Source organism: Bos taurus, chromosome 20 (genome assembly GCF_002263795.3).
Source record: "Bos taurus isolate L1 Dominette 01449 registration number 42190680 breed Hereford chromosome 20, ARS-UCD2.0, whole genome shotgun sequence".
NCBI lineage: Eukaryota > Metazoa > Chordata > Mammalia > Artiodactyla > Bovidae > Bos > Bos taurus.
This window is the reverse complement of record NC_037347.1, coordinates 24,757,321-24,773,136: the sequence shown is the minus strand read 5'-3', so window position 1 is coordinate 24,773,136 and position 15,816 is coordinate 24,757,321. Positions and strand designations below refer to the sequence as shown.

Sequence of the window (15,816 nt, the reverse complement as noted above, 5' to 3'; positions counted from 1 at the left end):
AGTACCTCTTCAGCAAGACAGGATTTTCAAGTGAAACCACACAACCGAAGAATATGGCCAACTAATTTCTTCAAATTAAAAAAAAAAATCTGCCTTATGATCCTCCTATATTATATTGTTCTCATGCCTGAATATATGGAAGTAGCTCTGGGCAACTTTAAACTTCTTTGGGGTACACACACATCAAAATAAATTAATGACTGACAAAGTAAAGACTATTGGTGAGGATACGAAATAACTGGACCTTTTACACTACTGGTATAAGTCTAAGTGGTAAAACTACTTTGGAAAATGTTTGGCAGTATTTAATAAACCTAAACATATGCATGCCCCATGAACCTGAAATTCTACTTTACCCAACAAAAATGCGTTACTTCCCCCAAAACCATAACAAGACTGTTTGTAGCAGCTTTATTCCAAATATCCCCAAAACTGGAAACAATCTAAATGGCCATCAACAATAGAATGAATAGTTTAGTAATAATATTCATACAATACTAATTTGCAATCAGAAAAGAACTGATTTATGCAACATAGATGGATTACACAGGCATACTGAGTAAAAGAAATTACACACAAAAGAACACCTAGCTGTGATTCCATTTATATGAAGTTCAAAATCAGGTAAAACCAATCTATGTCAATACTGCCTAGGAACGAACACCTAGGCAGGATACCCTAGAGAGCCTTCTGGGTGTTACATATCCACCTGGGGGTGGTTACAAGACACAGGTACATATAAAGTCATCTTCATTACTACTGTTTACTCACTAAGTTGGTCTGACTCTTTGTAACCACATGGACTGTAGCCTGCCAGGTTCCTCTGTCCCTGGGATTTCCCAGGCAAGAATACTCAAGTGGGTTGCCATTTCCTTTTCTGGGGATCTTCCTGACCCAGGTATGGAACCTGCATCTCTTGCATTGGCAGACAGATTCTTTACTACTGAGCCACCGGGGAAACCCATAAACTCATCTAGCTGTACCTTTAAGACTGTACATGTTACTGTGTGTAAATTACACTTCAATTAAAAAGATAATTTGGTGACTAAAAAATGTGATTATAAAAACATAAGTGAACATTCATTTTATGTAACAGCTTATATTCAAAAAGTCCAGTATATACAGTCTCATTCAACCCTCAAAAAAGTCCTTTGTGAAAGTTTTTTTGTAAATAAGATTCTCATTTACTAGTCATAATTACTATCTTAAAAAAATACCTGAATCAGAACAAGAAAAAGGAAATAAAATTTAAGTGATAGTAAAAATTAACTTTAACATTCTTCTGGGGACTAGAAGTCCCAATATAAGTAATTTGCAGAACAGACCAAAAAATAAAAAAACATACTTTACCCAAGGTCAAAAACAAATCTTTTGTGCCCAGCTCTTAAAATGTACAAGAATGTGTTCCTACATAATGTTTAGTTACATTATTTCACAAAAATTGTACTCTGCCATTTTTGGAGAGTAAAAAAATCCTCACAGTGTCACTGAAGCAGGGTTGGGGGGGGGTGGTGGCAGGGAAGGGGAGGATTGCGGAATCAAGTTCAAGGACATACAGGAGGAGAAAGACTCACTTTTATCTACACTTGCTCCCCACTTCTGTTGATGCCATTATATGGACTCATACCAATCCGTATAGAAAGTATAAAGCAATTTTTTTAAAAAAGCACTTTAGCACTAAAAAAAAACATAATCAATAGTCATCAAAGAGGTTTGGATGCTATCTGAATCTTTCAAATGAGGAATTGTGGTTCGAATTAATCTGTCTTAGACCAGGTTCTCAGCATTTGGGTTTTAGAAGTAAGTACATTCTAAATATTAATTCATACATACAAACTTGAGGATGTTTAAGGATTCACATCCTTTTATTCTGACAGGTAATAACACTGAGATAGACAAAGAGATACTGTTGTTCATTATCATGAGAATAGACAGCATATTCTAACATCCACAAAAAGTTGGAAAGAGATAACCTCATATTTTTAAGTCTATAAATTAAACATATGATGACTTTATAACATTCTTGACTTTTCCTTTCTGCTATGGACTGACATTTGGAAAACAGCTTATATCATGCAGGCAATAGGTGTACTTTCTAGGAAATCAAATACAGGGTTTCAAACTTTTCTTCTCTATCACAATAATGAAAACACATACAGTAAGATTACAGATGTGTTGCCAACCCTCATAACAACTGAGACAGCTGGAGTTACTCCTGACCCTCAGTTTCCTCAACCATAAAACAAAAACCCAAATTCCAGCACCTCAGAGGGTCACTGAAAGGACCAAACAAACGGCGAATGCACATTAAGCACTCTGCAGGATCTAGGGGATTCTCTGGTAGCTCAGCCGGTAAAGAACATGCCTGCAATGCAGGACACCCCAGTTTGACTCCTGGGTCAGGAAGATCTGCTAGAGAAGGGATAGGCTACCCACTCCAATATTCTTGGTCTTCCCTGGTGGCTCAGCTGGTAAAGAATCCACCTGCAATGCGGGAGACCTGGGTTAGATCCCACAGGATCTAGGGGACTTCCCTGGTGGTGCAGTGGTAAAGAACCCGCTTGCCAATGCAGGAGACATGGCAGGAAGATCCCATGGAGAAAAAACAGCAACCCAGTCCAGTATTCTTGCCTGGGAAATCCCATGGACAGAGGAGCCTGGTGGACTAGAGTCCACGGAGTCACAAAAAGTTGGATATGACTTGGTGACTGAGCACGCATGCACACAGAACCTAGGACAGAGTAAATTCTCAATCATCATCATTATCACCATTTGACTATTACATAACTTTGATTTAACAAACAGTAGCTGATTATATCCATGCATGGTTTATTACCTTATTTAATCAATAAGTCAAAGCTTTAAAATGTAGATACCTTTTGATTCTACATAAAATCTACTCGAACTTGGTCATAAAAATATCCCAAAGGATTAGAAACACTGCCAGTAATAATCTCCCTTTTTGAGATGCACTGTGAATATTTGCATATTAATGATTATACAGTAAAGAAACCTGTTTGATTCTGTTTGACCTAGTTTCCAAACTTACTTGGCATCAAAATCGCTTTTTGAAACCATAGGACTACTGCTCCTTATAATACACTATCATAAAATATCCAAGAGCTTATAAGGAATGTCCATTGCAGCATTATTTATAACAAATACCAACACTAAAAAAATTGAAACTTAGAATAATCAGTGATAAGGTGATAAGTTAATAAAATTATGATTCACTGAAATGCACATAATAAAATTTCATTAAACAATTTATACGACTCATTGTGTGGTACTAAAAACAAGTAAACACACACAATTATGCCTCAAAACCAACACCTTTTCTTTGAGCTTCCCATAAAATCCAAATAAGATCTCTACATATAAAGGCAGAAATGGTAATATCTAAACTAGAAATGTAAAATAAATATCTATTAATACAAACAGGAATATTTATTAATCTTAAAAACATTACAGAAATAAAACAAGTTTCAAGACAATAAGGGTGATATGTTACAATTTTGTTAAAATTATTAACCACAAAGAATACCATATTATTTACACATATATGCAAATATAATAAAAATGCAACAACAACAACAAAAAACCCAAACATGAGAACAGTGCCCACTTGCTTTGGGGTAGTTGTCACCATGGAGAAGGATGAAGAAAGCATGGGAGAGCAGAAGGCTTTCACCTTAAAGTTTCTTTTTTTAAAAAGCAACCAGCATTTTGAAGTTAAAATGGCAAAATAATAACAGCTTTAATCAGGGAGGTAGATACATAGAAGTGCGTTCTCATTTTCTGTACTTTTCGGAACATTTGTATTTATTAAAGATAAAACTGTGAAAGAATCATATTTTGCTTTAGCTCCTGACTCCATGTACAGACTGATAAAGGAACAAGTGCAGGCCTTCTGCACCTCAGCCAATGGTCCTGGGATGGCTCCAGACTGTCAACTGCTCCACCAGAGAGCCTGGAGAAGCTGCTCTCTTTCGGTGAAAAAAGAACTCTCGAGAATCCCTCTGGGGGAGACATGGCCACAATTGCTAGGGTCGAAGTCCTTGACCCGGAGAGAAGCAATCCAGAAGTCAGAACCATTCCCAACAAATCTGGGTACAAAGGGGCCTGATAAATGAAATGCTCCTGCAAAATCATGTGCATCTGGCTGTGAACCAAAGTGCAGGGCATGCTTATGCACCAGGGTACAGCGGCAGGGTGCAAAAGGTGAGCGAAGTCTCTCACCTTAAGGTATAGACACGTGTACTTCCTCAACTGCGGCACAGCTGTCACTGAGTTCCCAGGGGGCTTCTCACAGGTGATGGCAGCAATTAAGTAACCTCTCAATTTCCAGTCCTGTGTCTGAATCATGGCCCCTCTCACTCATCCTCTTAGCTGTTAATTATCACCAGTTACAGCAGTACTGAATAATGCTTACATGCATGGGCTTGGAATCCCCAAGCTAGCTGGTACCCTAGCCCTGACACTCGGTTACATGATCCCAGCCATTACTCCACCTCACAGAGCCTTAAGTTTCCTCTTATTCTAAGTCAGTATGTCTATCAGTCAGCAGTATCTAGTCAACAGGACTGCTGGAAGGATTAAATTGGGTAATGCAGGTAAAAACACTCTGCACAGTACATGATATATACTTTCGTATTCACCCTGCATGAGACTCAATTCCAGTGATAAAAGGATAATCAAGATAGTCAGGGACCCTACACTGATACAAGTTACAGATTCAGATAATGAAAACATCTGCAAAGCACCCCAAATTAAGAGTTTTAAGATGGCAACCACAGAGCATTCAGCCACACATGGGGGCCCTTCTGAGCCACATGCCCATGAAGCCAGCCCTGCCAGAAGCAAGTGTTCACTTTGCTGATACTCAGAAACGAGGGTCAACAAGAACTGGGTTTCTTAGATTCAACCAAACACCAGAAGCATTTGGGGAGATGCCAGGGGAAGAGCCACAGCATAAGTAAGGAGGCCACAGGCTCCAAAATAAAAGCCCATTTTTAACTCAATTTGTGAGAACTATCAGCATTTGTTAACCAAAATGCAGTTACCAAACTTTCTCTGAAAATCTTTTCTTCCTCGAAAGCAAACCCTTTAGCATCAGGAGACTCTGCCCAACAGAAATTCAAAAGCAAAAGGCCACTTGGGCCTAGTGTCTACTAGGCAAAGCCCCACTTTACTTGTTTAAGGAGCACAGAAGATTTCAATTAAACTGCCAAATAGATCCTGAGTCTCAGGGACCTCTTCAAAAAGACGACTGGGGCTTGTGACTCTGAAGGTGTCCTTGAAGTGACACTAGGGGGCGGAGAACCAAGGTTGCCTGGAAACCCACGTGTGGTTATTTGATAAAACATTAGATGGTGAAGGTCACCTAGGTGCTCAGAGTCAGGAGATCACCGAGTGGAAGGCTCAGGACACGACACAGTTCTCTTTCTATCCAGCCTTCCTTTTAACAGTCATTTAGCAGAGACAAGTCTTTGAGCACAGGGGAACAGCGACCAGCCTGGTCCTGGCCCCTGGTTTCTTGACTGGAGAAGTAACATGGTAATTACATAAAATACACTGTAAAACCTTCAAGTGCATTCCAATAGCTTTAACACCAAGCTGGAAGGAAGGCAGTGAAAAGGGAAGGTTCTGGGACCACAGTCCCAGCTCTATTACTTGTTAGCTGTGTGAACTTGGGGAAATTACAAAACCTCTCTCAGCCTTGGTTTAATGCATTACATGTGGAAAGCATTTACATTATCCAGCACCACAGTATGGGCTCAATAAACGGTAACTATTTTATCCTCATAATACCTATGCTTAACTCCCCCACCCTCAGCATGCCTACAAGAACACAACTTAGGCATCCTTCAGAATGCAAGCTCCCAGAGGTTGAATCAGGTCCCCATATGTGCTCTCTTGGGATTCGTGCTACAAGCCTGGAACCATAGACAGTTGAGAACCAGAGTTAGTGCCTTATATCACAGTTTCTGCCTCACGGTCTCGATATTTTTGAAACTTTTTTGCTAAAAGAACCAGTTATTGTGTTCCCTTTTTATCTTATGATTTAGTAATAAAAGAACACCTATGTGACTGACTAATTCAGCTGCAGTTAAGATTAAAAATATATGGCTTATATTATCACTTTATACATAGAACACATAAGTTATAATGTTCATAGTCATTCACAGTTAAAAAACAGCACACTTCTAAGACCACGGAACATCAGATAAAGTCATAACTGTGCCTTCACTCCTCTTTTAGAATAGGCTCATTTACAACTTAGTAGAACCTCAGAGTTCTGTGCATCGATACACCAAGAGCTTCTGTTCTTGGTTGGTTGATTACTTGGTTTGTATTCTGCAAATAGTGATGGGTTTGTGCTGATCATCTATCTTCTTTCACCTGATCTTCCCTATTGACACACAAATTTTTATATGACAGGTATAGCCTGTGACCAAGAAACTAGGCCAGGTTAACCAACCTATACAGAAAAAGAAATCTAGAACCCTGGCCTTATTAGATCCCAAACCCAACATACAGGTGAAATGATCATTATCTGATAATTAGCAGCTAAAGACGCATTTTTAGATGTCACATTTTCAGGCCCAGCTTTGCATTTCAGTTCACAATGAAACAAAGAAACACACAGAGATAACCTACCAGAGAGCCAAGGCGCACATCACAGGCTGCCTCCTCCCCCTCCTGCGTATCTGTCCACTGCCACAGGCTCCTGCTGAGCCACCCACACCCCTCCAGTCCTACAGCCAAGGCCATCCCAGCGGGGGCTCATCCTCCATGCCTTTCAGGGTCATGCACAAAGCAGGGGTCCCATAAACATTTGTTAGATGCATTAAGGAACATATTTTATTCTTTATAGGTAGTAAACAATCCTCAAGGAAGTCTTGTAACTTCCTGCTTGCTGATGACATTAAATCTCTCCATATACTGAGACTAATTTAAAAGGTAGCCCAATCTTTAAAACTGGGCAGTCACAGTCATTCTATAGGAGGCATAAGAATAGTATGAGCAACATTAGCACAGTATATTAACATTCTACATCTGAAAAGCAACATGCTGTTTATAAATCACTCTCCCTCCATCATCCCATGTAATCATCCCTGGCATTACACAAAGCATACCAAATTTTATTGATGTTATTTTGATCACAGGAGGGGGGGAAGAGGTAAAATTCAAGCCAATCAACATGAGTCAGGACACAAAGAATATTAAACCGAGAAGAATCTAGAAGTTGATTTTGTCCAACCTTCCAGGAAAACCTGGTAGACACGTTTTCCATTATAGCTGAACTATTTTCTCCTTATTCAGAAAGTTCCACACACTGTCTTACTAGTTCTACCTGTCAGAAGAAAAACAGGAAGATGCTGGTACTGCCCACTGGAACAGCAACAGAATCGTCACCTACAGACCTGACAGGTGTGAACATGGCATTTAAAACCCATTCCTAAAATGGGAAAAAGGTATATGGCCTGTCAATACTGAGATTTTTATATTTAAATACTGGAAAACAAATACCTTGATAATCTTAAAGTTAAGAGTAAAAGATACATTCTGCATTCCCCAGAGTAAAATACCTAATCCAAACAGATGTTATCTTGTCTTACTTTAGAAACTGGAGAGAAAAGCTGTCTCTTCTCTCTCATATTCATTCAACAAATAAAGATAGGGTACAGGGTGATACATGTAATTACTGAGGATACATAAATTACCATTATTGTAGTTCCCTAAACTGAAATCAATCAAAACCTTATCCTAAATAGAAAGGCACTATCCCTGGGCTTCACCTTATTTGTCACCTCTAATTCATAGCATTTCCTTCAAGTTAAGAAATCAACAGTAGCCTCTAAGTTCAGAGAGTTTTATCCTCTGCTTTAATATTCACAGTCTTATTTAAAGCACCTCTTTCTCTCATTTCTCTTCCTTCCATGTTCTGCAATTAAAAAAGGTTAAGTAATGCCATCCAGCCCAAAGAACAATGGACAATCCATACACACACAGCTCCCTCTTCTTCCAGCAGCAATAAGAAGAAAGTCAAACACCGATTAAAAAGAAAAGAGAAGAAAAGACGGCATACACACTATTCCTGTCAAGTGCATGTAAAGTCCACAAGTGCAGCAAAATCTGAAGGGTCAAACTAGAAGTGAAAGGAGTGCATTTTCTCTGGAAGGTAAGTAAAAGAACTTGGGAACTGATTTTTAAAATATGATGCCAGTCAATGAAATTGATTTTCATTTTTCAGAAACTGGTTTTTAATAAACACCACATAAAAATTATGGAAAAGCAAATGAGTCCATCTGAAAGGCAAGAGGAATGATGTGTGGAACATCATTTTCTCTGAGAACTAAGTAAAATGTAAACACAGAAGACCACCTGCAGAGGCTTTTTCCTTTAATGTTTAAGGATTTCCTTAAGTCTTTTCACAGCGGATACTTGACACACTCATCAGAACTGACTTATTTCCTTTAAGAGTTTTTTCCTCACCACCAATGATTAGCCAAGTGATTTTTATGGGACTGTTTCACTACACTTGTGAATTTTTTAAAAATCATAGCTAAGGTGACAAAATAATGTTTTTTTTAAAATAGGAATGCATAGGGTATATGCGGGCGTGGCAGGTAAAACAAAAAAAGCCATGTCAAATTTGGAGCCCATTGATTTTGACACACAACTTAGGAAACTGAGGAAGAAAGAATCTGCTTTTAAGGTAATCTAGAGCACCACAACCGTTCCCCATCAGGAAATTAACCTGAGTAATTAACCAGAGTCTTCCAATTGTTTTCCCCCCACTAACAGCTGTAGTGGGTTTGGCACCTTAAAGACAGGTTTACAATGCAATTTGCAACTTTAAAACTCACTCAGCAAATAAAATAGCAAGTTCCTTTTTAGGAACTACTTAACTCAGCATTCAAAATCAGCTTTCATTAGTATAGGTAAGGCAGCCCTTTCCAATTCCATAACCATCCTCAACAAACTTTGGCTTTAATTCTGGCAACTGCAAGACAGAACCTACGAGACAAGCTACAAAATAATCAGTTACTTAATTCAGAAAATAGTCTTTAAGAAACATCTGACAACTCTTTTACCCTACATAGCACTTTGCATTTTAAAGAACCCCCAATCAGATAACCTCCTTAACTGGCTACACTGTGAGCTCCGAATGTCTCTCTATCACAAAGACAGAGGAAGTTACTGACATCAACAAAGGAAGAAAACAGAATTTGAATTCAGTTTTTGACTCCCCTCAATGCACAAGGTCATGTATTAACTGCAGTCACCACCCCTCCCCACAAGCCCATCAAACCAGGAAGATTTAGGGGAAATAAGCCCAAATACAAGATAGCATCACAAAACCAGTCCTTGTCCAACGTTTCTTGACTATGAACGCATTCACAGTCTTTCTTAGTACAGCATTAGTGTAATTCCTAGAAGGCACTGGCAAATCTCTGCCAGGCCAATCTGCAGGCAGAAACCAACAGCATGTGTTCAACAAGATGACAGGACGGTCAATGTCTTTACCGTTTACTTCAACTCTGCATTGCAACAGGGGTTCTAGACAAAAAGGTAAACCTGGTAATTGTTTAGGATTGAACACAGCCAACATTAATGAGGATCCCTGCGAACACAAACATGCATCTCTGGGGAAATAATTTCTCGAACAATATGCGGTGTTTTGCATAATTATACACACACACACATAAATCAAGTGCATTTTTAAAGTAATGTTCAACCCCAACACTGAGCTGACACTTTTCCCACCTAAACTTCTCAGCACAAGCCTGGCCTAAAAAGCACAGACAGGGTCCAATCTGTGCACCGGGTAAGAGACAAGCATCCACGGCAGAGACGGCGAGGCAATGAATGCCTGCCTATCCAATCCTTTCTACCCACGCTGCGATGTAGTTTAGTCCCGTCTACTATATGGTAATGTGCTTTTAAAACCTCGCGGCGACCGAGGTCATAGCTTTAGAGATCTAATAACAACCAAATGACCGGAGCTACCGGGCACTTAGTAAGCCATTCCGGTTATGGCTCTTTAATAGTACCTGGAGTTCTGCTAAAGGCAGAGGGGAAAACTCCTGCTTCCTGGTAAAGAAAGTCTCTGCAGGAGTACACAGAGAAGCAAAGAACCGACCACGGGCAAAAGACGCCCCACCGCCGCTGCCCCATCTCTCGGGGAGCGCCCGTGCGCCCCTCGCCCCACAGAACCGCTGGCCCGGGCCGCACCTTTACCTGTCAGTTCCACCACTCCCTGGGAGCTGCGGTCGCACCGCCTCAGCTGCCACCCCTCCGAGTCCCGGCACAGCTCCAGAGCTGGCTGCGGGAGAAAGAACCCCAAAGGCATCCCATCCCAAAGAAAGAAAGCAAAAAGGCTGTTCCTCCAGGCGGAGGGACATCGGGCACGTTGAGGTCCGAGGGGCGACACGCCACCCCTGTCCCGCACCTACCAGATAATCCATGTACAGAAACGCCTCACTTATCCGGAGATCAGACATCCGGCAGCCTAAAGCATCCGGAACGGCTCCGAACCCGGAAAAAAAAGCAGCGTCTCTGGCTGCGAGCAAGCAGCCCCTGAAAAAGCCAGCAACAACGAAAATAGCCGAGAGAAGTCGAGGAGCCGAAGATTACACAAGGGGCGCGGCGATTGGCCGGGCGGGCGGGCAGAAGGAAAGGAGAGCGTTCATTGGCTGTGGCGTCTATAAAAGGCAGGCCACTGCGGGTGGCAGGGGAGAAGCGCGGGAGCGGCCGGGGCGCTGGTTCCTGTGAGGAGGGCGGAGGGGCGGGGGCTAGGGCTGCGAGGGCGGAAGAACAAACCGGGAAGAGCGGAAAATCAGCCGGTGCTGTCGTCGCCGGCGTTCTGTGTGCTTCCGTGGCCTCCGAGTTGGGTAAATCGGAACCGAACAGTGTTCCATAGGAGGAGAGCTGTAGGAAGCTTCCCCTAGTAGGAAGCTCGCGTTGAAACGTGGGAGGTGTAGAAGCCACAGATACTTAATGCCCCTCTCCGGAGCGATTTCCCGAAGGCCCTGTGGCCTTGAGACTGCACGACTGGGATGACTGGAATGTGTAAGAAGGTACTCTGAACAGGCAAGCCTGTGACTCGGGGGCTGCCCCTCCCCACTTTCAGGATGTGAAGCGAAGGTGGACAGCTCCAGCTTGATGTCCTGGGGGTATACAGAAGCCCCGCCCGCGGCTAGAGCTAACCTGGGAGGTAACCCTCTTATCAGAACGTTAGATTGCCCCCCGGAGAATCTGCTCTTCACCGACGGAAAAGAGCAAGAAAAAAAAGTTAAGGGACTGTGTATAAGTCGGTTGTAGACTCAGGACTCTCGGGAAGCATCAGTTGGTCAGTTCTTTGCGTGTTTTGTGCCCAGTTACACGGTACACCATTCTACTACCCCTGTGGGGAATGAGCAATAGGATGAGAAGCGCTCTGAAAAGACCCGAGTAATAGTGTTTGGCACCCGATGTCATTCTAAGCAGTAAAAGTATCTATCAGCAGCTACATTTGACGTGTGCACCTCCTGGTAAATAATGTGAAAACTGGCACCAGAATTTAAATATTGCATTCGGCGTGGAGGGAAAAAGCAGTTCAGGCTATGAACAACTAAATCTTAAACAAAAAGAGCCTTGAGTGTTCTTATCCTGATTCTTTTCTGATTCGGGCTTTTCTTCCTCCAAGTGTGTGTCTAAATTATACTTATGAAGAAATTACAGTGAGTTTTTGCTATGCAGAAGCTAACGAGATTCAGTAGCATCAAGCCCTCAGATCCAGTTTTGATTGATCTTGGCCTGGTGTTCAGTCAAAAACATGTACGTTAATAAGATTTTTGACGTGGATTCTGGAGGTGATTATCTACTGCAAAACTACAGCACAACTGGTTGAAACTAACTGCAGAAATTAAAGGCCTCTCAAACTTACTAACAACAGTAATTCAAACAGACAAGAAACGGATCCTTTTTTTTTCTTTCTCTCTATGAATTCAGTTCAGTTCAGTTCAGTTCACTCAGTCACGTCCGACTCTTTATGACCCCATGAATCGCAGCATGCCAGGCCTGCCTGTCCATCACCAATTCCCGGAGTTCACTGAGACTCACGTCCATTGAGTCAGTGATGCCATCCAGCCATCTTATCCTCTGTCGTCCCCTTCTCCTCCTGCCCCCAATCCCTCCCAGCATCAGAGTCTTTTCCAATGAGTCAACTCTTCGCATGAGGTGGCCAAAGTACTGGAGTTTCAGCTTTAGCATCATTCCTTCCAAAGAACACCCAGGGCTGATCTCCTTAAGAATGGACTGGTTGGATCTCCTTGCAGTCCAAGGGACTCTCAAGAGTCTTCTCCAATACCACGGTTCAAAAGCATCAATTCTTCGGCGCGCAGCTTTCTTCACAGTCCAACTCTCACATCCATACATAACCACAGGAAAAACCATAGCCTTGACGAGACGGACCTGTGTTGGCAAAGTAATGTCTCTGCTTTTCAATATGCTATCTAGGTTGGTCATAACTTCATATTGCAAATAAGATAAAAGGCTTCAGTTAGCAAAGAAAACTTTCAGTCCATTGTCTTTCTAATAAGTGATGACTTCACTGTCACGTGAGGCTCTTGAGTGGGCTGTAAGTTTCTATGCAAGGAAAAAGGACCACTCAGGAGCAGTTTGGTTCTACCTTTCTTTAAAAGCTAACTTTAATCAAGAAAAAGAATCCTGAAAAGATCATCAGGATAAAGAAAGTTGATGCTTCCTCTCTAAGAATGAGCAAGCAGGGAAATGAACTTTTCAAGGAAAAGTTCCAGAGACTGCACCATGATTCTCACGCTGTTCCATACCACTTGCATATTCATTCTTTGTGTGCTGTGTGATGTATTAAAAGACTCATACTGGCTTTTGGAAAAGGATCCATGTAAAAACCTGAAGCTTCAGAACTCCATATGGAGCACATTTTCCCAATTATGTGTTAATCTGGGGAGTTAATGTACACCCTTGTGTAGAGGCAGGAGGCTAATTTATATTAGTATAAACAGATAATACACTGCCTGTTACATGAAACTGTGGTCTTACCGGATAGTTGGTAGCAGTAATCACCCCAATGAGTGCTTTTTAAAAAGTGTCGAGATACTAGAATGCATGCATTCAACCTAATCCACTATAGACCAAATACCAGGCTGCAATCTTGAGTAAGACATGATCTCATTAAGGTATTACTGCTTTGGTCTCAGTAAAAAGGATGCTTTTCCAGATGCCCAAGAAAACATGGATAAATTTATGAGGCAATCGCATTACTACACAGGTTCTCAAAAAAGAAGTCATCACTGTTGCTTATCAAACTCGGAGAAATTCTTTTGACAGTCTGTACTCCACAATTCCATAAATATGGCTGGCTGGCCAGATTTGGAAGAAATTTTTACTGAAGTGTTACTTGTTAGAAACAAAAGTACAGTTCTGCAGCTTGGTCTCCCAAATTCTGTCATCCAGAATAACCAACATATTAGTGGCTATTCCCATCTTTTTGTTGTTGTTCATTTGTTTGATATAATATATAATAACTTATAGAAGAATACTGTTTACTAGTTTTTTTTTTATCGTACACACTCCGTATATTAAATTCACCATATCATGAAACTCTCCATAAATGTTTAAATGGCTGTAAGGCTATCACATAAATGCACTATGTTAGCAAATCCTCTCTTAGCTACTACTGCTATAAACACTGCAGTGAATGTTTGCATATAAACTCACATCTCTTTAACCTAGAGATAATTTCTAGGCATGGAATTACTGGGACAAAGAGTATATGAAAATTTTTAATATTCATTTTTGTACTAACTTCTAGTCTTCTTTCCCCATCCCAGCTGCAAAGCAGGGAGTGCTTATCTTGCTGCATTCTTGCCTTGACTGAGTATATTATTGCTTAATAGCTGAGAGATCATATCTTTCATAAGAATAACAAACCATGGACATTTGTTTTTCAGAAAAAAAGGTGAGGTGTCCAGACACCAAATTCCCCAGAGGTCATCAGACACATTGTTTGCACATTTATTGCCTCCAGTAACTCCTGTGACTTTAAAATTCTCTAAGCTCTTTCCCCTTCAAGTGGTGGTCTTGACACCTCACCTCTAACTTAGCCAAGTCCCCTTTCTCTGTTTCCTAAACCTCAACAAAGTACCACTGTGTCCTAAACAATGAACCTCAGAGTAGGACGCCCCCACATGAAGCTGATAACAGAAATGGATTTCACAAAAGGTAGAAATCACCTTTTCCAAAAAAAGGATTTGCTGGGTCTTGGAGTATTAAAGCAAGATAAGGCATTTGATGTTTTTGAACTGTGGTATTGGAGAAGACTATTGAGAGTCACTTGGACTGCAAGGAGATCAAACCAGTCCATCATAAAGGAAATCAGTCCTGAATATTCATTGGAAGGACTGATGATGAAGCGCCAATACTTTGGCCACCTGATGCGAAGAACTGACTCATTGGAAAAGACCCTGATGCTGCGAAAAACTAAAGGCAGGAGGAGAAGGGGATGACAAGAGGATGAGATGGTTGGATGGCATCACAGACTCAATGGACGTGAGTCTGAGCAAGCTCCAGGAGTTGGTGATGGACAGGGAAGCCTGGTGTGCTGCAGTCCCTGGGCTCGCAAAGAGTTGGACATGACTGAGCGACTGAACTGAAAGCATTTAAAATGAAGAATCACTACTTAAAGTGGTAAATAATTATACTAGGAAAAGGTAACTAGACTTCACAAGCAACCACTATTCAAGCACCTAATACTAAGAATCTATGTAAACTTTTCCCCATACCTTCCCAGGATTATTTAATCTCTTAGACTTAGTATTGCACTGTTGACTGTTTTCATTTCCTACTGACACTGTAACAAGCTGTTTTAGTCACTAAGTCGTGTCTGTCTCTTTGCAACTCCATGGATTGTACCCTGCCAGACTTCTCTGTCCATGGGATATCCCAGGCAATACTAGAGTGGGTTGCCATTTTGTTCTCCAGGGGATATTCCTGGACCAGGGAATGAACCCGTGTCTCCTGCCTTAGCAGGCAGGTTCTTTACCACTGAGGCACCAGGGAAGTAGTCCAAAAGACAACTGTTTTTGTTACTCAGTTATTAACAACTTAACACAAATGTATTCTCTTCCAGTCATGTCCGACTCATTGTGACCCCATGCGTTGTAGCCTGCCAGGAGCCTCCATCCATGGAATTTTCCAGGCAAGAATACCAGAGTGGGTTGCAATTTCCTTCTCCAGGGGATCTTCCCAACCCAGGGATTGAACCCAGGTCTCCAGCATTGTAGGCAGACTCTTTGCCATCTGAGCCACCAGGGAAGCCCTCTTCCTCTCCAGCAGAGGGCAGACAGAATGAAAACCACAATCACAGAAAACTAACCAATCTGATCACATGGACACAGCCTTGTCTAACTCAATGAAACTATGAGACATGCGTGTAGGGCCACCCAAAATGGACGGGTCATGGTGGAAAGTTCTGACAAAACGTGGTCCACTGGAGAAGGGAATGGCAAACCACTTCAGTATTCTTGCCTTGAGAACCCCTGAATAGTATGAAAAAGCAGAAAGACAGGACACTGAAACATGAACTCCCCAGGTCAGTAGAAGCCCAATATGCTACTGGACATCAATGGAGAAATAACTTCAGAAAGAATGAAGAGACGGAGCCAAAGCAAAAACAAGACCCAGTTGTGGATGTGACTGGTGATGGAAGTAAACTCCAAGGCTGTAAAGAGGAATATTGCATAGGAACCTGGAATGTTATGTCCTTGAATCAAGGCAAACTGGAAG

General features: G+C 41.5%; 1 protein-coding gene across 1 annotated transcript in view; it reads right to left on the bottom strand.

Moving 5' to 3' along the window:
- ARL15 (ARF like GTPase 15) overlaps positions 1-10,538 on the bottom strand; it is a 459,416-nt gene extending 448,878 nt beyond the window's left edge. The window contains 1 exon segment of the mRNA NM_001014943.1: positions 10,464-10,538. Within this exon segment, the coding sequence (NP_001014943.1) occupies positions 10,464-10,511 (48 nt within the window). The 5' untranslated portion in view covers positions 10,512-10,538.
- Between the last annotated feature and the right edge of the window lie 5,278 nt (positions 10,539-15,816).